The sequence below is a fragment of the Rhipicephalus sanguineus genome, chromosome 6, assembly GCF_013339695.2.
Source record: "Rhipicephalus sanguineus isolate Rsan-2018 chromosome 6, BIME_Rsan_1.4, whole genome shotgun sequence".
Lineage (NCBI taxonomy): Eukaryota > Metazoa > Arthropoda > Arachnida > Ixodida > Ixodidae > Rhipicephalus > Rhipicephalus sanguineus.
Window position 1 is genome coordinate 177,493,092 of NC_051181.1, and position 23,323 is coordinate 177,516,414.

Here is a 23,323-nt window from a genome sequence, read left to right on the forward strand (position 1 = left end):
TTTAGTCTTTGCACCACTAGTGTGTAGCTGTCTCAACTTTTTCTTTCTTTTTTAAAAATTTTCCACGCGTTGTAGGTGGGAGTGCGGGTTATACACAAGAAAATACAGTAATTAAGACACCCTGCCATTGCTGCATTGCTTTGGGTGAAACTGTCGAGTTATATTTATTGGTGGTCAAAAATATCAACTTGTCGCAACTGGCGTCCACGATGTGCATTCTCGATGCAGGAGTTCTCTTACAGCCATAGTGGCGTAACATGATGAGCTCAGGTTGAACTCTAGCTTCAGCGCCCTCCTTGCATTGTCGTCACCTGCACGCAGGAATGACATCATACGGCTATAGCTCTATACAAAATACAACTTACGATAGTGCTTCCACCAAGAAGCTATGACCACTCTATTGTACGCATGCATCGCCTTGAAACACTTCTTTTTTTCAACACGTATAAAGACCTTATCTAAGGAGAATTGTATATACAGTAAACTGCCGATTTTTCGGACGCCCGATTTTCTGGACATGCTCGAAGATTCGGACGCTCTCGCGGCACCGTCACCGCCCCATAGACTTCAATGTATTAGAACGTCCAAAAATTCGGACGCTGAAGCTATTTGCGTCCGATTTTTCGGACTTCCTGCCACTGCAGGTCCGAAAGGCATTATTTGAAGCCCCCACCTCTGCCGCGTCTATCATCTCGTAGGTTCGAACCAGCGCTTTAGCGAGTCGATCTGTTCGAGACAGTAGCAGAGTCCGAAAGTCAGCTTTGCCGCAATGCCGATGCGTTATGGGGTGAAGCAGACCAGAAATTCAAAGGGGCCGCTATCGCGGCGCCGTGCAGCGGAAATGAACGGAGGCGTGATGGCAGCAGCTGGCAAACGCGCCAGTACGGCTTAATCGCTGACAACCCTAACGATAAGCATCTTCAGTTAACTGCTCGGTAGTGCACGTGGCCTAGCGCAGTTGCATGCGTACTGCATGCATTTAATAGGCGAGAACCCAAATGCGCCGCGCCGCCATTCTTGCTGCCTCTTTGTGCGAGACCGCCAAGTGCGCCGCGTAGACGCGTTGCCTTCGCGGACGAAACCAGCTCGCCATTGCCACGCCCGTGTGCGGTCAGGAACTAAGTGCGCATCACGAACCCTTTCATGATAAATGCGTGCGTACGATACAGCAACAGTAAAGTGACGGCGTCAGCTTAGTTGGCGATGTGCTGCACACAACTAGAAACGATTGGCTTGACGCGGCAGCGAATGCTGTGTATCGGCGGCGATTCGGCGATGTGTGTGCGCATGTTTACATGTGCACACGCATCGGGGAAAGCCGGACGAGTCGTCCGCTCTTCCACCACAGTCTTTGTGTTCCGCGTCATCGTTTACAAACGCTTCATGCGAGATAGTCGTAATATATTCCGCGCTTTGCTATTAGCGGCGCTCATCACGAGATGCAACAGTGGAAGCTGACACGTACGCGTAGTTAAGCGGTGTTCGCGGCAGGTACCGAATGTACTTGCGAGAGCTTGGGCGCGCACCAAAATGCCTGATAATTGTACTCGGAGGCATTAAAGCTATTTCGGATGTGGCTGTGGCGATTTGACCACTTGAGCAGAATAAAAAAAGCATGAATTTGTTTTTTCGGGCGATTTCGCGGTCCCTAGGGAGTCCGAAAAATCGGCAGTTGACTGTATCGTAGAAAAGCATACATACAATCCAAATTTTTTGTTTTGTTTGGAAGCAAAGTCGAGGCAAACTGTGATTAGGATCGAATTTTTAAGTTATCAACATAGAGTCGCTGCAATGTATCAGTGGCAAGGCTATTTCTCATTTGCTTCGTTATAACTGATAATTTGTTATATCCACATTCGTTATATCAAGGTTTGACTTTAGTTAGCAATAACAAACACAAAAGCCTTAAACGCTTACTTTCACAGCTTTGAGGCTCTGGCAGGCCCTGCAGTCTGTCAAGATCACTGAGCACCAGTGCAGCCTGGGGGTCTGTGTAGCTCACTTCCTGCCACTGCACTTCTCGAGGTACGGCAACCAGGTGTCGGTAGCAGCCGCTCATCGACAACTCCCTGCAGCACAACAATCCAGTTTTCAGTTATTCAAACAAAGCGGGCTCACAGCGGTGTTCTCTTCACAGGGATGTGGTGCCAAGCAGAACACAAAAGCAAGAGTATGGATAAACAGGGCTGCTGTTGTCCATGTTCGTTTGTTCTTTTGTGTTCTGCTCGGCACCTAAGATAATAATATCTGGGGTTTTACGTGCCAAAATCACAATATGATTATGAGGCGCACCATAGTGGAGGGCTCCGGAAATTCTGACCATCTGGTGTTAACCCTGCGCGATCTCTTGTTGGCCCCTGCCCGACAACACAACACAGCTGCAGCAGTCCGTGGTTGGATACTGCTGGAAAAGTTCTTTCCCGGTTGATTCACGCGTGCGTTTTCTCACAAAATTATGTGTGGCACATAATTTAGTGAGAAAACGCACGCGTTTCGGACCGCAAAGGGGTCCGAAACCTTTACCCACCTTCCGTCCATTCGAGTTGGCCGGCTTGCGTTGTTGGCAGGGGCCCAACAACGAACCGCAAAGGGTTAAAGTGCACTGACGTCGCACAGTGCACGGTTCTCTAGCATTTTGCTTCCATCAAAATGCAACTGCTGCGGCTGGGATCAAACCTGCGACTTTCGGTTCAGCAGCCGAGCACTGTAACCACTGTACCACTGAACCAGACTCTCGCTACCATGAGACACCAAAATCAATATATATACTGTATACTAACTTTCAACTGCTTACTCTTTATACTTCATTGTAGTACAACACAGCACTTGTAGCTGTTAAGTTATGCTAAGAGTAAATTATGGAACAACAACAGATACCACAGAATTCGCTTTTCGCATGCAACCTCGTCTGCACCTACATATAAGTAACACAAGTACCAGCATCACCATTATCATCACTGTCCTACTTTAGCTGTAAGAGGAAACGTCGCAGCAATCTGTAGTTATCTTTGCCCTGCATCAATCAACTAGATTTCATGCCAGCAAATTTCACAATCTAGTTACTCGATCCCCTCTGGTGTAGTCCCCAGAGCGCGGAGATAAGAATGAGAGTGAGAGCCTCAAACTGTGTTTTTAAATTACAAGCGAAAAATCAGCGTAGCCTGCACTGGAGGTGCAATGCTAAAGAGACAGCGGAGCTGATGGGCACGTAGCTGTAGCTGTTTTGCTAAGTGTTGTGAATTTTCTTTCTTTCTTCCTCTATTTCTTTCTTTTTCTCTCCTGTCTGTTTTTTGCGTATGTCTTCTTTGTCTCTGCTTATTTCTATTTTCTTTTCTCTCTCTATGTATTTCTTTCTCGGTCTTTCTATCTTTCTCTCTTTGATTTTCTTCTTTCTATCCGCTTTCACTTTCTGCCTTTCATTCTTTCTATTTTTCTCTTTCTATGCTACGCATTATTCTCTCCCTTCCTCATCACCCTTTACATGTCTTCCTCCTTTACATTTGCCATGATAGCCTAGTGGTTGATGCTCGCCTATGGATCGTGGGTACGCGGGTTCGAATCTCGCCTTGTGAAGAAACTTTCCCCCCTTAGAATTTCTCTCTTTCTCTATCTTTATTTCTCTCTCTCTGTACTCTTATCGCCCATCAGAGTTATTGCACCCCACGCTGGAGAAATCAGCCAACATGTTCTAGGAGTGAAGCAGAAGATGAAGACAACGATGAAAAAGAGGACGAAGAGAGCGTGTGCCGGTTCAGGGTGATGATCATTCCTGTTCGCAGCTCACGGACTAATGGCCGCCTTGAACAGCTCCGCTGTTAAAAATTTGGGAACACCTTCAATGCGAAAATTCAGATATGGAACAACTATGATAGTAAAGCACGTAAATGTTTTAAATTTGAACTAACGTAACTGAAAAGGTGCAAGGTCATAACAAGGGACATGAAAACATCTTGGCTACAACTGCACTTGTTTTAGAATTCAATGAACTTCGTATCCTGCACTTCACACAAATATAAATGTGCGGAGCAGGAGTTGTAGAAAATCTTGTGGCAGTGAAATGGTGTCCTGGTACAGTTCATGCTTGTAAAACACTTGTAAACAACTGAAAGTGAACGAACCTGTGCTTCTGTTCACTGAAGGAATTCAGGGTGAGTCCATCTTCAGCCAGTATTTCTTTGTACCAATCAGCAACTGCATAACAAGGCAGCACTACAGCACCATGTCATGCCATCCTGCCTACCATAAGGAAGGCTGCATTAGTACTGTGATGCAAGTCACACTGTGGACTAAAAAGCTAAGCTGAGAAACCAATCAATGAGAACACAGATGCTGCACTTCACTTTGTTAGGTACTGTATTTCCTATCGGTACAGTCCGCAACACTGAGCTAAAGGAGGCTGCCTAGAGCTCATGCATGGCCCTCATACATCTGGTCATATTTCTTGGAGGGGCAGAAGTGGTCATGGTGAGAAAACGAAATGTGGCGCTATCTTCTGCAGCCCACAACAGAGCACAGTTCAATTTCTCAGAGGAGGGGAGCAGGGGAACAAAGCAGAGGTGCTGGGAGATTTGAACCAACGTGCAAAGCAGGTGTCCGCATGTTGGCAACCTTTACTGACAAAGCGAAAACTGATGAAGGCTGCCAAACTCTCTTTCTCTTTGACCACCACAAGAGCTTGCACCATAACAGGAGGAAAGCGTTCATCCTTCAACAATATGCTAGCAGCTTCTATTATGTGTATTTGCTGTAGGTGCTGCAACCTTTGCTTTTTATTAGAGCTGTGCGAATAGCAAAATTTTGGGTGCGAAGCGAATTCGAATATTGAAGTGTGAGTGCGAATCGAATCGAATGTTTTAAGTGCGAATGCACTTTATAAGCGACCCTGTGTCCGCCGTCCCATAGCAACGGCGCGAGCAGAGGAGAGGAGCGTCTGTAGCAACGGCGCAGCGACGTCACGCCCCACGTGACTGCGCGCGCTCCGCCCTCCGCTCCGTGGCTGCGCGCGCCCCGCGCATTGCCTGTGGTGATGCAGGCCGGCGGCGAGACGCCGAACGAAAGCGTGCGAAGCGAGCCGAGCACCCCGAAGCCGATCTGGCGCGGGGACGCGCGATGCGCGAGCGAGCACGGGCCCTCGAATTCGATTGGCTGGACGCGCGCTTCAAGCGAGACTTCCTGGACCGCAGCTTCGGATATAGCTGCGCGGTGTGCGATCGACTGTGGTTCGACAACAACCTGAGCCCCATCTCGGGCGTGCGCAACGCCGCCAACAAGTTGAACGCGTTGCGGGTTCTTTGGAACGAGTTCGGAAGACAGATCATCATCATCAGTGAAAGTGCTTTGCACTTAAAAACGGCCAGACCTCCGTGGGTCGGCTGGCGCGTGCTCTCTCGCTGCCGTCTCCTTCGCTCGGCTCTGCAGTTTAGTCGTGCGCGCCGCCTCATAGCATCAGCCCGTGCTTCGCACTTCCTCATACTCCCCTTCGGGGAAATGCGGGTTTTTTTTTTAGAATATTTCTCGAATATTTCTAGAATATTTTTCTAATACTTCGAAGCGAAATTGCAGAAAAAAAAAGTTATAGAGGACTCTTAAGCATATTCTTATGAGATAGCAACATGAAAGTGTTTCTTTTCGCTAGGTTGATGAAGCGCTGGCGGGATGACGTTTCATAGTTGCCTTATCAAAAATCAGGCAATGTAGAGGCCGAATTGTATTTATGTACATGATTTGGTGCAACCAAAGTGTTGCCGACAACACTTTGCACGTGATAGGCAAAAATGCCATTTCCTCAGCCTCTTCTCCTCTTTCAGCTTCTGTGGAAGCCCAACTGATGTGGCAGACAAGGGTGTGCTCCCTTCAAGTCCGGAGTTCCAAATCTGCCTCGTAGACGTCGATATATAAGAATATCCGAAATACTTGGTACTAAAAAGCTTCGGCTTCCGATTTTTCGGACTTCCTGCCCAAATTTCAGGTCCAAAACAGCATTAATTGAGCCCCCACCTCCGCCACATCTTTCATCTCCATATTGTAACCAGCGTTTTATTGAGTTAATACATTTGCGACCGTTAACGGAGCTTGAAAGGCAGCTTTGCCGCAATACCGGGGTGTGATGAAGTGAAGCATATTGAAAATCTAGGGACCACTTCCAATTAAACGTTGACTGTGTCTTGGCGAAGTTCGACCGTAACGAAGCTTGAAAGGCAGCTTTGCCGCAATACGAGTGTAATGAGGTGAAGCATACTGAAAATCTGAAGGGGTCACTTTCAATTGGACGTTGACTGTATTTGTTTTGGGGAAGTTCGAATAGTAAAATTCCAGTGTGAATCAAATCGAATAGCAAACACTATTCTAAAAATATTCGAAATTTCGAATATTCGCACACCCCTACTTTTTATGCCAGCAGGCATTTGCATAGTGCTTGATGTCACTGGAGGCGGAATGTAAACAAAGCTCTCCTTGATCAACTTGTCATTACCTTGTTTTTTTCGCAGTACAACATGTGATCCCTTCATGGCTAAGCTTGTGTTCACTGCAGCGCTTGCAATGGTTAGGGTACCATACAAAGACAACGTTTAAAATAACCTGTAGCCTTCCCCGAAACGCCAAGCAAGCACCACACATACGCATGCACAGCTACTGTGTGAGTTATGTACTTTGAGCCCTTACAGAGAGACAATCATACCGCTGGGTTAGTTACCTTCATTCTGTGGGTACCGGACACTGTGGCCAGGAAGTGGCAACACTAGTGTCTGCACGTTGGCAGATGCCACATCTTCTGGGCCGGCTATCCTCGGCTCCTCTTCACTGCCACCTGCAATTGCCACAGTCATGACCTGCCAATGCACAATCAGACTAAAGATTTTTTTTAGCTTTTTTAAGTTTCAGCTAAGAACCACTAACTTTAATATCTGTGTTACAAAAAAAGAGGTTCAAGATTATACAGGACAAGGTCATTTAAATAGCAAACTGCACTAGAACCATCTGTAGACAGATATGAAACAGGGGGGAAATAAAGGAACATATTACGAAACTACATGAAATTATCAAGATCCCCCCCCCCCCAAAAAAAAACCACCTTGCATGGAAAGGTGTATAAAGCAAAACACAATACAATGGCATCTTTGGCATAACAATAATTTCTTTTAGGGCTCTATACTGCTTGGCTTGCTTTTTTAACTCTACTTCTTGCACAGCAAGCATAGAGATCTGCGAGTTTATGTGAGGGAAGACTAAGACAGCTTAGTCTCATTTCGAGTATCACAATAATTTCGTTTTATTTCCTTATTCAGTCCCCCCTCTGGTCACGTGACCTGTGTCCCACCGAATCGTGTTGCATCGCACATCAAAGGCTCGGCGTAGAACGGCTCCACTGTTAAAATCTCTTCCTAGTGATGCACTACTAAAACGTCTGCTGCCTGATGATGAGGCTGCTCATAACAGTATTGCAAAGGTATGGGTGTCCTGCAGCGGGGTCACACCCATATCCTTCACGGACAAGCTGGGTGACAGCCTAATCACGAATGAGCAGACCACAAACAGTTGACAAGCAGCAGACAGCAAGGCTACGACGAGGAACACGAAAGCACACAAACCGGGTGTCATGAGCAGATCCCCTGGAAGCACGGTTAGGCCGAATCGTTGCACCCGCCGTGACACGAGCCGGTTCCACACGTAACTCTGATATCCGTGCAGGTACAGCAGGCGCACGTTCCTCGGAAGAGCAAGTAAGGCACCGAGGTAGTTTGTGGCACCCCCCTTGGTCAGAGCACGCAACAACAGACCCTCGATGCAACCCCGGTGTGGTAGCTTTGCCAGAGCCTGTGTGGCGTCCTTCGACCTTGCCCACTCTGCGCGGCACTCTGCAAGAGCTCCTGCATGCAATCGCCGTTCCAGTGAGTGAGATCACCTTTCTGCAAAGATAGCTACTACAGAGGACCATCACCCATTCATGAATGCATTAGCTGACACTGTACATAAGTAGACGGCATGCTGTATTTTTCACTCCTGTACTCTCCTTTTTAACGACTAGCCCAGGGCTTAGCAAAACCCATCGAACAGGTTTGGCCATTGCAAACAAACAAGCGCGGAGCTTTTTGGGTAACAATAGTGTCTGCAAAGTATGAAACACCTGCTCGGCACAGAAATGCTCAAAATTTCAAATAGTAGGCCGTGTTCCCTTCCTTTCAAGGGCACTGCACTTTAAGAGAGAGAGAGAGTGAAATTCACATTTACATGTGACACGCACTCTGTGGAACATTACTAACCATAGCGTGCGAGTTCAGTTCTTCGTCCAACACAGAGTGTGCAATGCTGCCACTGGAAATGCATCGTGAAGCACACAGGAAGGGAAAAAGAAATTAAGGCAGCTTTGCACTAGGGGCGCCAAGCCTGAAGGAAGTGTGGAGCTGGGCAGCTTTCTTTGTGTCTCTTCAGTTTTCTCTTTTTTTTCCTCCTCTCTTTCTTTTTTTTTCCATTTTTTTCCTGTCTTTTTTTCTCTTCATTTCTATTTATTTCTTCCTCTCTTTATCTATTGCTTTCTCTTTCTTGCTCTTCCTATTTTCTTCCTTTTCTTTCTCTCTGTTTCTATTTCTCGCTTGCTTCCTCTTTTTTTTCTATTTTTATACATGGTTTTGCCGGGCCCCTAAAGTGTTCCACACTTATCATCATCAATGCGCTCGAAGAACAAGAGGAAGGAGACTTGGCGTGAGCACGTGCTCAATATGTTACAGATGGCTACGCTATTCGTGGTTTTGCCCGCGTTACGCCAAGCTACGACAGCATACGACAGCCCGGCCCCCTGTAGTGCTCTGCACTTAAAGAGAAAATGAGGTGGGGCTGCAGCAATGGCACAATACTTAGGTGGTGCAAGGCAAAAGTAATCATATAGGCCAGTGTAGTTTCTGTTCTGGGCTATTCACAAGCTTCGGCCGGAATTTTGTCCACATTGCGTGGCCATGCTACATAAAGCAATACTTGCGCACTAGTACTTATTAGGGATGGGCGAATATTCGGGCGTTTCAAATATTCGAAAAAATATTACAGTATTCGAATTCGCTTCGATACGAATTTAGAGTATTCGAAATTTCGAAGTATTCGAAATGAACGAATATATGTATACATTCGACCGCACATAACTCCCTGTAAAGGTGGTTTCACTGCAGCGTCTAGTTGCTGTGCAGTGAAACAACCCGTCCAGGGGACATCTGCACTGCCGCGAAGCCACACTTCAAGGTTAAATGTACATATTTTTTTAAAGTTTAAAAGCGTGTTATATGGGCTTATATGAGCTAAGTGTAGTAATCTTTAAATTGTAACGTATTGCACCACTCACAATTTGCATCCTGGTGCTATTCAAATCTTGATACTATTCAAGGCTGCTTCCACTTCATTTCAAGCCAAAAAAGTGACTCATACCTAGTTCCAATTCTAAAAAATATTGTGCAAGGGTCATGACAAAAATGCTCATTTTTCTTAATAACATGTGGTAAATACTATCCGAACTATTCGATTCGAAATTATTCGAGCAAATCACTATTCGCTTCGCATTCGCTTCAAACCTCAAATTCACTATTTGCCCATCCCTAATACTTATATGACTCTGTGCCAGCGCATTTTAACAGCGAAGCTGTTCTGGCTCGGTGTAACGTGTCGTGACCCAATATTATTGACCCATTTGGCTCAGCATTGCCTGTATCCGATTTGTCGCAAAACAAAGCTGAGCAAGAGTCAGCAGCTACACTTCACCACTTTAACCTTTTTAGGCTCACCAATTGAAATTTGGTCACGAAGTTCCCAATGGTCTATTCTTTTATCCAAAAGAAAATCAACACACAACAATAAACGAAGCCACAAGTGTGTTCAAAGCCCGCAAGCACGAAGACTAGGCAAATCCGTGTACTACCCATCATTCCCATGGTGGCTGAACGATCGCAGCACTAGAGTCCCCTCTAGTTAATTTTAGGAAACTCTATGGGCAGAAAAGGGAAGTGAGGGTTAGGAGGAAAGATGTGAGGGTGAGGAGGAGGCAAAGGCGGAGGGGAGAGAGTAAAGTATAGCATATAAAGAACGAGAAAGAGAGAAATAGAGAGAAAGAGAGAAAAGGATAGAAAGAAAGATGAAGCAAGCGAGAAATTGAGAGTGAGTGAGACAAAGATAGCAAAGAAATTCAATGAAAAAGAGAGAGAGAAAGAAATAGAAATAAACAGAGCCAAAAAAGACAGAATAACAGAGACAAGAGAAAAAAGAAAGAGAGGGAGAAAAAAAAGAGAAAACTAAAGGAAAACAAAGAAGGCCGCCCAAACCTACAGAGAAATATAGAGAAATAGGTTACCCCGTGAGCGGCAACGGGCCCATGCTTCGCTGTGCCAAGCTTTGCGCGACTTAGTGCAAACTTCCTGCATTATTTTAACAGATGCCAAGGCAGACACCACAGATACGGTCAATGCATGCCGCTCTTTACAAGAGCGTTGCAGTACTTTTCAATAATAACATGCCACCTACCCCCGTCCCGTGGCTGAAGCACCAAGTCAACTGCTTCCTCGTAGCAGCCTTTCAGAAGAGCCCTGCAGAAAAATGGTAAACTCGGTAAGGACCAGATTTGGAGGTACACTGCTGGATGGCCAATGAAATAGTTTTAGTCAGACGTGAAATCCCTTGCTGCCGTGGAGAAAAAGGATGCATGCATACCCACCAGACAACACAGTCTAGATGCGTGCCTTTGCGTCACACGACTCCAGCTCAACATGACAACTTTGCATAACTAATAATTCAGGCACTTAAAAAGTACAAAGGGAAGAAAATAAACCCAAATCATACAAAGCCAATTCATTCATGTACATGAACTTTCCACTAGCATAAGCATGTGTATTGCTTAGTTTCAGTGTGCCAGCAAGTACAGTGTGGCCCGTGCACTAATACATGCAGCTGTTCTTTCACTCATTAAGGACATTGATCAAAACACTAGCAGTGAATTAACTACTTTTTGGTATTGTGAAAAGGTAATTTACTGACACTAATCATAGCAATTTTTGCTTCGTTGCCTCTTTATGAACCTTTACTGCAAGAATTTCTTAGCTCGCTCCCTTGTTAAAGTTTCCAGCTGAAGGTCGGCACTTGTGTCGCTTCTACACCCTCCTCCATCTCCATTTTCAGTGCGTTGTCTTTTAATGGCCGTAAACAAATACCAACTATAGATGCAGCCTCTTCAGGGGCAGCACCCAATTTCGTGTGAGGAACTTTTGTATTTTTGACTTGTCACTGTATACAGATCACTGCAACGAAGAATGGCAGAGGAAGGCAGCGCTCACCGACCAATCTGGTGAGTAGCCACCGATGTGGTGCCAAAACGTTGCGTGCCATAATAGTTCAGAAACCCATTCGCCGACAGCGATTGCATCGCCTCCTCGTGGTCAGCTTTTGTGCCGTCCACGTCTCTGAAAAGCAAAGGCGCACGGCAAGGATTAGAACGCATAGTGCAAACGATGGTAAGCTATGCAAGCACATCGCTGTTTTTAATTGAAAACATTCTACAGAGAACGGCCATTGTCAGTGTAGTAGCAGAAGTAGTGAGCATGTCATCTAGTTCGGTCCCCTAGACAGGTGCACACTCACTTTGCTATGGTTGACTGGGTATTGAACATAATAAAATCATGTTACTCTCAGTCACCACGAACCTGCTATGAAATGCAAAATGCATCAGTCTGAAGAAATGCCAAATCTATTGCTACAGTGGAATCTTTCATACAAGGAATTGACAAACAACTTAGAGAGAGCCTTGTTAGACATTTACAGCAAACGATGGTCACCTAAATTTTACTTGCAGGCTAACTTGAGTTGTTATTACTCAGCAAAATACGAAAAAAAAAGAGAAGATTGAAACCTGTGATGTCATCCTGATGTTCATGTGCTCAAGGTTTAGACATGAAATTCAGTTATGAAGCTTGAACTTCATTTTTCTCTTCTAATAAACCAATGATGACAAAATTAACAACAATAGAGTTGTCAAGACATAATTTACTAGTCTAAATTAATTTTGCGTTTCGTTTAAGTGTCCCTTTACAGTATGCCTATTGTTTTTCGTTACATCATCCTCTGTGGGATTCTTCATGCTTCTTTGCTAGCCTCCAAACTTCTGCCACCATGTGCAACACTCGCAGAATGCAATGATTGTGCACTGTTCTCTATAAGGATAGTCTGTTCATGACTGTATTGCACACCACATGCACCTCAGCACATCTTTATGCTTCTGTAAACTAAATATCCTACCAATGATCGTTGCCCCAGAAACCAGTTTGCATAAACGTGCTCTTCCACACATTCTTGGGAGCTAACTGCCAACCGTTGTTCATTGAATGTTGCTATTATTGAGAAACATTTCAAGTTTAATTCACCATGTACGATAATTTGTCATGTCAAAGCCTGATCGCAATTACAGAGACGGAACAAAACTACACTGGAACGGCTTAAATGAAATGAGGTTCACATAACAAAATCACAACTCACAGGTACTGCTTTACGAACTGACCTAAATGATGCGAATGACTAAAGTTCTTCAGTACCATGCAGTGCAGTTTAAGTTGTAAGCCTCGTGAAGTTACAAAACCATACTCGCGACCACAACAACATGTTACCTCAGGACAATGGTAAACCGGTTCCCCTGCAGGTCACCTAGCTTGATGGCTGCATTTTCAAACCTGCACAGAATCGAAACAGTCAGACATTACTTTCCAGAGCGCCTCTAAACCGTGTTCATTTAATGTCTTTCTTTTTAGCGGTGCTTCCAAAGGTCCAACCTAGAGACACTTTACTGCAAGAATTTCTTAATAGCAGAGTAGGAGAAGAAACTCTGTTTCACAATAACTGCCGCCTCTCATTACACTAACCCTGACGTGCATTGTATCTGCCACACCTCCAGCAATGATTGAGTGACAAACGTGGCTTCCTGTTCCTGAAGCTGCAGTGTGTGCTTGACACTCGCTGTAGTGGCTCATAAGTTCCTGTTGTTGGTACTGTACCGAAAGCCCTACTGAATTGCTCTGACACATTCCAGGCAGCAGGTATACCAATTCCATCAGGCAATCATTAAATAGTAAACAATCTTGCACATCCAGAACAAGTGTCACGCAGCCATCTAAACTGTTATCACAAATAGAGGAGCAGTAGGCCTCAAAAGTTGGACAAAGCATATAAGTGTAGATTTTAAGCACTATAGATGTAATGAATAGACCACATAAGATACACTGGAAGCTTACTATGCATTTACAAGGAGCAATGACTTATTAAATTCTGGGGTTTTACTATGTGCAAGAGCTATGATTCCAATACGGGGCAAGCTGAAGTGGGGGTTTCTCTGAAATTTTGGATTCTGCTCCTATTGGGAGTAAGGTAACTACAACCATAGCAACTGCGGCTACTACCACTTCGGGTAAAAACCAGCGAATGTGTAAGTGAAACTTCATTCATAGTGTTACTGAAAGCCAAATTTTACTGAAGGCATGTAACCGGCTTGTTCAGAAATTTTGTGTTTTGTCAGTGTGCAGGTGCGTTTTTCAGGTGCCACAATACTGGCACTTGTACGGAGGATGTGCATTTGTCTGCCTTTGCTACGTCTTCAGCAATTTGGGCACTTTCTTCATAAACTGTGCTGACTGCAGGTTTACCAAAACATGAAAATGGGCATGGTAGAGTGAAAACTTGGACGAGTTGGTGATGAATGATGAACCACAGCACAACCACCAAGACGAGGGCAATAAGAAGAAGGATGAACAAGGTGCTGCCTTCCAATTGGTTTATTTTCTTCGGGAACGCACATATACATATAAGCAATGCTGAACATGTAGTTCATGTGGTTTTCTGCTTTTTCTGTTGTTTCTACATTGTTTTCCTCTTCCGTGCCACTTATATATGCTCGTTTCTGAAGAAAATAAACCAGTTGTAAGTCAGAACCTTGTTCGTCCTTCTTCTAATCGTCCTCATTTCGGTAGTTGCGCAGTGGTTCATCATGACAGTGGGCAGTACTGCCTAAATACATCTCACTGACTATGTGCACTACAGCGAAAGCTAGGTATTGCATCAGTCCATCAGTAATGAGAACCGACTGCGCGTTTCAGAGACACGAGATTAACTCGGCCATCGCAAGTTACCATTATTGCCATGATGCTTTCATTTAGTCTGCAACACAGAGGGCCACTAGATATGGTCAATGGAGGAACGCCTCCTCCTGGTTCTCTTTTCTGAATGGCTGGCGCAACCTGTGGCTTTCAATGAGCTGCAGAACTGGTGAGATCAAGTCTGAAGGCAAATTGATCCTCTGTCGACAAAGTGAACCCGTATTGTACGTGAGTGTACTTTCTCTCATTTCTACCCCCCCATTATCGTTTATCTAATTATTCCCACTCAATCCATACTACTTCACAGGGATAAAGCACCAACTGTTTTTTCCAAGTGTCAATATAAAATTTATTACATGCCTTTTTGAGCGCCGACTTGTGCCAGCTGCCGACGCCACAATGCTCTGTGCTGCGCTACCTGCGCAGGTTGGTACTACAGCAGATGTGCTGGTGACCTCACTCTAGGCAATATGCCAACTTTTACTGATGAGCTTCATACACCCACATCACAAAACTTCAAAGTGGATCTTGTATATTAACACAGAAAAAAACAATGCAAGGAATAAAAGGTGCTCAGCCTACGTGATGTTGCCCACCCGAAGACCCTGTCTTCGGTTGAGGTCCAGTAGCTTTTTTGCTGGCAGCCGGTGGCAAGAGACCCGTTGGCAGGTCTTTGCCCGTTTGTCCTTGGTTCCCGCGTACCCCAGGAACGATGGACGCATCCTGCAATGAACACAAGACCACTCTGTATCTGATGTTCTTCACCCAAGAGAAATCACTCAACACTACATGCTATACATGTGTTTGAACTCTACCTTAGTTTGGTGCAAATACCTTCAGTCATACAGCGTTCCGCAGGTTAATGAATTGTACTTCAGAATCACTGAGCTAAACACTAGAGTACACTCATGCCTGACACCTGCGGGTAATAACAACCGAACAATTCAGGAAGAAACATGCCAGTGTCTGACTGAAATAAAAATGAAGCCATGATGTGATGCATTACAATGACGAGTCGCGGCCAGTTAAAACTTGGTCACATTGGGAAACTTAATGGCATTTTGGACTGCACTTTGCCACTACAGCCATTAGCAGACTGTCATATGGGAACACTGACACTGATTGCAGAATGCACTCTCAAGCGACAGTGTTCTGCAACCATGCATTTTTAAACCAATTCTTGTAAGTAGTGGAATAAGCCACACACAAGAATTGTCTGGTATTCACTCTCACAGTAGGCTGCACCACTCTGTCAGTGCTGTAAAGAGCTGCACGTGTCTCAAACTTGCAGCAGGCCGCTATGTGGGCACTGTGCGCGCTCGTCTGTCTGCCACTATGTGCTGGCATGTTCCTGGGAAGCCTGCGCACCTCTGAGTTGTTGTAGTTGAGTGGACTGCTGTGGTACATTTCATGCTTCGTATGTGAGTAAAGCCTGTTGTGTTACAAATGTGTGTCTTATGAAGAAGGGGAATTTTTCTAGGGGCTCGTTTCTTTGTTAGACACAACCAAATTAATCCAACAGACAATTAGACCAAGAACAGATGGGAAACAGTAAATGAAGCGACGGTCTTTAGGCTTTGTAATAGTGCAAAAAACAATGAGGATCCACAGCAAAGGAAACATCTCACAACACCCAGTGCTAACTTCCTACAAGAGGTTTACTTCTGTTTTTCAGCAGTACTTACGGCCTTCGACATCGAATGACACATGAAAATTGCACTAAAAACCGAAATAAATCTTTTGTTGGAAGTTAGCACTGTGTGTTGTCAGATGTCTCCTTCCCTGTGTGTCCTCGTTCTTTGCTGCACTATTACAAAGTGAAAATGACATACCAACAAGCCCACATCACTACCCCTACTGACCTTTAGGCAGAAGAGTGGTTACTTGTGCAAGCCCCAAAAGGCTACTGCCACAGTGTCACAGCAGCCGAGTGGCTGGGTTTACCTGAACGGCTGCATGTAAAGTGTTACCATACTCAGTGTTATCGTACCCAAGAAACGTGGCTATCCGGTTGACAGCTTCGATAGTGTCCATATTCTCCTTGTACAGCACGAAGGTAGTGTAGCTTGGACGGCCTGAGGGCCACGGCGTAGCACGCCGTCGCTGCGCCGTGGAGCGGCTTACACGCACAGTGCCATCCGTTGTCGTGTGGCTCTCCAGGTGAGGCCAGTGGGCGCGGATCCAGGCATGCACCTGACCGCGTTGCTCTTTGCTCAGTCCAGTCACCGGAATGACCACAGGTTCGGCACGCTGGCCATCGGCCAGCAGCTCCAAGTGTTGCTTCGCCTCAGTAGTCACATTATCGTCCGCCCAACTCGTATCTGGCTTCGGCTCGGGTGGAGGCTCCAGCGTTTCCAGTCGCACTATGGATCCAGATGGGTCGATCTCGTTCACCAAGAAGTCTGAATACCTGTGTGTAGCACAATAAAAGAAGGGCGATTAAGTTATGCCCTTCTTCAGTGGATGGAGATTTCAATAGATAGTTTGCACGTGACATCATGGATGCAGCTTCAGAACGTACTGGCACTCCATGATGACGACTTTGATGACAAACAAGTTGCCGTTAATCTGCTTTAATGTGATAACGACATGGTAGGAACGCCTCTGCATAAGTAATGAAAGAACCTGCATGTGATGTTTTGATAACATTAATGTGACATCGCAAACATCGCATCACCCCCATGCTGGTGCTCTAAAACGGCGGTTTCAAACAACGTGCAGTAAAAAATAAGGGGGGGGGGGCATCAAATTTACTCTTAAAATTTATTATTTTACAAGCAGCGCATGGAAGATCCCTAAATAAAATGCGCAAATCATTTTAAAAGCTAACAGGAAACATACATGGTTGTTTTTTTTTATGAATCTGTATGATTGTGCGTCAAACAGCGCTGTATGCCATCTTAAGAAAGCACTTGGCTGTATTTGCCCACCTTCTTGCGATACTTCACGCACGCATGACGAAACTCGAGAGCATTGGCAATTAGCGAAGACACACACAATGTGCTACAAGGTCTCCCGAATGGCAATTTTACTCAAATGAAGCTATTAACTAAATGAATTCAGCACGCATAAGAAGTTTTGTTAGTCAACGCTAACTAGCGTGTTAAGAACGAGAGTACTATAAACTCAATCGTCGTGTATTACATATGACTAGGATGAAGCAAAGTGCATATCGACAGCCCGAAAACTCCCGTGATGCGGCTATTATGTCTCTGCTTTGCGTTAGGATAACGCAGTCTTGTAAAACAAGTTGAAGGCTCATACCGCCTCAGATCTGTTCCTAGACATCTCACCTTTGTTTCAACACGCCATTGAAGCCTTTGTGTTTTCCAACGAATTCTGTAATCCCTACTTCCTCCTCAAAGCCAACCCGTCGTTTCTTTGACGCGCTGACATTTTCATTGTCGGCTGACATGGTAAACGACAGCGGCAACAGCACTGTAAGAACACCAGACAGCCAGATGCAAGGCAGACTTGGGCAGACAGCATGCGTTTCCAAGTGGATTGGCTTGTTGCTTGACTCAACTTTTTAACCAGCTCCGTTACGACTTGAGACAATCTGTAGCGTACACAATGTAGCGTCAAAATACAAATATTCGGGCAACGCCTCTTTTATAAAAAAAAAAAGGCGTTAATTTGGCTTAAAAATGAAAGTGAAGGAAAGACTCTCTCTTTTGTTTTGAATACAACGGAATGACCAAGCGTGTCGTCTCTCTCATCTCAACCACATAGCATCTCAACCTTACTGACCTTACTTGAAGCAACGTTGACTTGAAGAGCGTTGTTGCTTAGTGCGCACACTTGTTGTCGGGACCATATTACATGGATTATTTCCAAGCATGGCGAAGCTTTGTGATGGGGAAACACTTATTATCCTAAAATAGTCTGGGTTTTTTTTTTTTTTCTTTTTTAACCGTGCTGGCAGGCAACGAGCCTCGATCACGTGCGAAGCAGCAACTGCAAACTGACACAGACACGCGCACATTAAAAGTCCTGCGGAAACTCTGCGTTAAAACACGCACGTTTATTCTTAATTTGTATGCATTTATAGTTTTGTGTTTGTTTTCTTTTCTTTTTTTTTTATTTCCTGCCCAGCAACGACGACACCATACAGCAGCCCGGGTAGCTCAGTCGGTAGAGCGTTCGGCTTTTAACCTAACGGTCCAGGGTTCGAGCCCCTGCTCGGGCGTGGGTTTTTTTTTTTTTGTCTCATCATTTTTTGTTTTTTTCTTTTTGCAGTGTTTCAAGGGCGTTCTCACCGGATGCTATCGTCGAGATTCTGTGCTACTCTGCGCCTCTGACCGAAAACAAACACGGCGACGTTTTAGAAGCCGCCAAATCATTGTAGCGAACGTTGATTTGCAGGATCGTTAACATCTTCTCTCCTCTTTTTCCCTCCCCTTTCCTAACGATGAGTAGCAGGTCAGAAAATGAATTGATTCAGGCTACAGTGTTCTAATTCGGGCCGATCTCTCAGCTTTTCTGTCATAATAAACCCCTCTCTCCCTTGATTGGCAGGCCGCGTTCAATAATAATAATAATAATAATAATAATAATAATAATAATAATAATAATAATAATAATAATAATAATAATAATAATAATAATCCTCTGTACCATTCGTAGCTATCGTGCGAAGCTGCGACGACAAACTGACACAAGGCGTACGAAAAGTTCTGCCTAAATTTCGTACTGGAAAAACACGCACAACCATTCTTCACTTAATTGTCTCGCTCCTTTTCTTTTTTTGCTCCTTACGATGATTTTTTTTTTTATTTCCCGCGGTATAACGACGGCGACTCCCGTTGCCCGGGTAGCTCAGTCGGTAGAGCGTTAGGCTTTTAACCTAACGGTCCAGGGTTCGAGCCCCTGCTCGGGCGTGCTCTTTTTTACTTTTCTTGTCTGATCATTTTCTGCTCTTTGTTTTTCTTACGAATAGGTGCGGTGTTGCATCGGCGTTCTTGACCCGAGCTGTTTCCGAAAGAAGTCCGAGAGAGAAAGCTACGGTTCAGGCTCAGATGCTATCGTCGAGATTCTCTACTGCTTTGCGCCTCTGTCCGAAAACTATGACGGCAAGTTTTTAGAAGCCGTGCACCGGGTCTCGTAGTAGCATTACAGTGAACTAGAGGAGTGTAGCCAGGCACGTAGGCAAGGGGGGGGGGAGCCTCGAAATTTGTCCAGCCTTTTATATTCCCGGGCATTTTTTTTTTCTTTTTGCCATAGAAAGACTTTCTTTCAAACAGTTAGGCCCAAGTTGGTTAGGCCTTGCCCCCCCCCACCCCCCCGAAAAAAATTTCTGGCTACGTGCCTGAGTGTAGCAGCATATCCAAACCCCAAAGCATGTTACAATTTAAAGGCATGTTCTTGGGTAGCAATTCGCGAGCGTTTATTGGTAGGACGATCAAGAACAACAACAACGATAATAATAATAATAATAATAATAATAATAATAATAATAATAATAATAATAATAATAATAATAATAATAATAATAATAATAATAATAATAACCATTCAAATATTCCTCTGTACCATTCGTAGCTATCGTGCGAAGCAGCGACGACAAATTCACACAAGACGTACGAATTAAGAGCCCTGCCTAAATGTCATTCCGGAAACACATGCACAACCATTGCTCATTTCTCTCTAGCTTTTTTTTTCTTTTTTTTTAATTTTTCGCGGTATAACGACACGAATTCTCGTTGCCCGGGTAGCTCAGTCGGTAGAGCGTTAGGCTTTTAACCTAACGGTCCAGGGTTCGAGCCCCTGCTCGGGCGTTTTTTTTTTTTTTTTTTTTTTGCTATCTCTCTTTTGTTTTCACAGGAATGTGGTACCACGGCAGCTCGATTATTCTGTCTTTTCTTTTTTTTTTGCATCGAGCGGCCGTTGTGGTCCCTGAACAAGGACAATAGCAAGTTGTACTCAGTACTCCATGTGCTCATGGGCGTCCGGAGGGGGGTGCAAGGGGGGGCGGCTGCTCCCCCTGGAATTTCGGATAATATCTTTCTATGCAGTAGCAATAAGCTGCACACGTTGGTTAGCACACAAAAGGTCCGCATATCCGTGTGAAACGGCCTTCAGGATTGCCAGCCAACTTTGCACGCTATTACATATTATTGACTACCCTAGCAAAAATACCAATAGGATCTTCTATTGGTCCAATAGAAAATCGCTATTGGTTCTATAGGACATCTATTGGAGCTGTATTGGTTGTATAAGACTCCTATTGGTACCAATAGATACCAATAGCCATCACCTATTGGTGTCTTATTGGACCAATAGGAGTTGTATTGGTCAAATAGGTGCTACCTATTGGTGTCTTAATGTACTCACAGAAGATGTATAAGGCCAACAGGAGTTTTATTGTTCAAACAGCTACCGCCTATTGGTAGCTGTTTATAATATCTTATGACTGATTGAGCGCGTCGGACCCGATCCCGATCAAATTTCTTGATCATGATTGGTTATTATACGCAAGCTGCAGACGGGATCAATTCACTTTTGATAAGTCTGATCCCGATTGAGCTTAATCGTACACCGTGAGACACCGTGTGCAGTTAGCAACTCGCGCGACTAAAAGAGTTATAAAAAGGCTGCGTGTCGACCACGGCAGTACGGTGTCTCCGTACCTGCCGTGCGGACACGCTAAAGAAGAACTTGCGAAGGAATCGACAACACAGACACCACAGAATAATAATAAAGAAACCGCCATGAGATCACAAGCGGCATAGAACCAGCCAGGTGACAAAAAAAAAAAAAAAATGAGACGGTGCGCGGCGTGGCGACGCTGCATGTGTGAACATTTTTTATTTTTTTTTACACGTTCCTTGGTTAAGCAGGCTAACCCATGTGCTAAGCTTTAAGAGAAGCTTTGGATAATATGTAAAGTTTATAACTATTTATGCTAAGCAATATAAGTAGTGCTGTAAAGATACAGGAGAAAGAATTGTGGATCTGCAAACACGACCGACCGTGCGTTTGGCGCGCCATCCGCGCTCGGCCGATACGAAGACAAGCCCAGCCTGCGGCCAAGCTAAGCCAAAACGTTCTGTGTCTGTCGCAGCGCGCGCTTTGTGTGTTCTCGATGCTTCACGTAAGCCTGCTTACACGGTGTTTGCTTTAGTGTGCTTCCGTGACGATAACGTGAAGACTGTGTTCAGCGTGCACCAGATGGAGACGTTCTGAGCCATAAATGTCTTGGATTTCGACCGATTTCGACTCTACAAAGTGGCACCAAGAATAATGGCAAGACGAGCAACAAGGTTATACTTCGAGGCCCATGTGCTCCGATTGTTTGGTGAGTTGAGTGGGCATGGCATTTACTCCTATTTAGTATTTATTTGATATCACCTTTCTTTTTGTATCCAAACTTGGGACGAAGCCGAAAGGTCGGGAAAACAAGTCCCTCGTCCTTTGTCTCCGGTATTTGATGACAGCGAGACCAGCGATGCCTCGATTGCAAGTCCACACGCTCTAATAGAAGTTGAATGATTGAGCGCATATATTATTGAAGTTTGTTTTTGTGTTTGTCAGTATGCACAAAAAAACGTAGCATAGATTAGAGGTAAAGGACAGGCGCCCTGCCCGTGAGTGTAGTTCGAGTCTCGCAAGCCCTTTGTAAGTATTTACAACGTGCATGTTGAGCCGAAAACGCGTTTATTGCCTCATAGTAAAACGCTCTAGTCGATGCGGTTTGTGTGTTGTAGTGCGCGCCAATCGGCTTATGATACTTGTTCGACATAATGTCACAAGAACCACATGAAGGCCACATGATAATTCATTATACGAAATGTGCATAGCATATGTACTACACTGGTGCGATTTATTAATGTTGTTGACTTAATTGCATAAGCACGTAACATGCAGCACGTGTGTTATATCCAACTCATTGCAGCCTGACTGCTGTGTTGGGCTTGCAACGATATGGAATCTAGGCTGCCTTTACTACAGTCTTACATATTACTGTTGCCTCATCGTGAATCTACCCTAGCTTAATTTATTTCATGCCATCTTTAAGTTGAGATTTAGTGGCATGCTCTAGGTATGATAGTCGCACCACCATCGTGAAAAAGAGCACGTCACAGATAGTGATTATTGAGTTGCTGTAATTTAAGGACGAGTTTGCAGTTCATTCTTGGGTACAGCTCAAAAAACACAGGACGCAAGCGTGTAAACGGGATAAGGCGCTGCTTAATTTTTAAAAAAAAATTTGCCCCTTTCTTTTCCTTCCTTTTTTTGCTGCAAAATTTTGCCGATATACTGTTTTCTTTCACGCAATAAGCCACAGTTGGGTGTGTAATATTTCACTCAGTTTTTTGCTATAGTTCAGCTCCTGCAACATTGTGAACATGTGCAGCGAATGAAGGTCTAGATAATTTCTCACTGTGCCGCCTACTTTCTATACATTGCTTCAAAGGTATAAACTTTAATTAAATATGTGTTACTGTTTTCTGATTTCATGGCTCTGTTGTTTACAGAATCTTTCAGGCACTTCCTCGAGTGCGGATGAGGCAGTCCAAAAGAAATTGACACAAGACATAGTGCCTTGGCAAATAGTCGCCCGCAGATCGCCAACATCATCAAGGGCCAGAAGAAGCACTTGTAGTTTTGATTATGAGAATATATTGAACATATGCCTCATTCATCCACCTGTGATTATCATTGCAGAACGCTGCCACATTGTGGGTCTTCTGCATGAAAACTGACCCAACTACGCATTTATGCAAGACCATTTGTGATGGGCTAATGGATGGCAAATAGATACAAAACTAATACATTACCAATAGGCTAATATAGTTCAAATATGCAAATACAAAACAAACAGACCTATAAGAACCAATAGACCTATAAGAACCAATAGACCTATAGGAACCAATAGACCTATAGGAACCAATAGACCTATAAGAACCAATAGACCAATAGGTGTTCCATAAACCATAGGCTATTGGTTTTCTATTGGGTAACCTTTCCGGTCAAGTCACGGTATTGAACCCCCCCCCCCCCCCCAGTGGATGCACCCCCCTGGAAAAATTTCTGCGGACGCCCTTGCATGTGCTCCGAGCATATGTGCAGTAACCCCACAGGCATAGAAGTTTTTTTTTCGGAATGGGGGGGGGGGGGGGGGGGGGGGGAGGGTTCAACCATACTTTATGTATGCTCTTGCGTGCGTTTGTACGTGTGCGTGTATAATACAATGAAAAAAAAAAAAACGACCGTAA

At 44.6% G+C, this 23,323-nt stretch overlaps 2 protein-coding genes and 3 non-coding genes across 5 annotated transcripts in view; 4 read left to right on the forward strand and 1 right to left on the reverse strand.

Annotated features, from left to right (window-relative positions):
• Positions 1 to 23,323, forward strand: part of LOC119397092 (leucine-rich repeat serine/threonine-protein kinase 1) — a 140,557-nt gene that overhangs the window by 64,496 nt on the left and 52,738 nt on the right. The window lies entirely within an intron of this gene.
• Positions 139 to 17,633, reverse strand: LOC119397093 (pseudouridylate synthase 7 homolog). Its single transcript, XM_037664534.2, has 11 exons — positions 17,399 to 17,633; positions 16,096 to 16,515; positions 14,688 to 14,828; positions 12,627 to 12,689; positions 11,304 to 11,429; positions 10,498 to 10,559; positions 7,590 to 7,868; positions 6,695 to 6,808; positions 4,119 to 4,191; positions 1,918 to 2,069; positions 139 to 311 (listed from the first exon to the last, which is right to left on the reverse strand). The coding sequence occupies exons 1-11, from the start codon at positions 17,518 to 17,520 to the stop codon at positions 184 to 186; spliced, it is 1,680 nt and encodes a 559-aa protein (XP_037520462.1). The 5' UTR covers positions 17,521 to 17,633; the 3' UTR covers positions 139 to 183.
• Trnak-uuu (transfer RNA lysine (anticodon UUU)) lies at positions 18,222 to 18,294 on the forward strand. The gene has a single exon. It is a non-coding gene; the product is annotated as a tRNA-Lys (tRNA).
• Positions 18,913 to 18,985, forward strand: Trnak-uuu (transfer RNA lysine (anticodon UUU)). The gene has a single exon. It is a non-coding gene; the product is annotated as a tRNA-Lys (tRNA).
• Positions 19,810 to 19,882, forward strand: Trnak-uuu (transfer RNA lysine (anticodon UUU)). The gene has a single exon. It is a non-coding gene; the product is annotated as a tRNA-Lys (tRNA).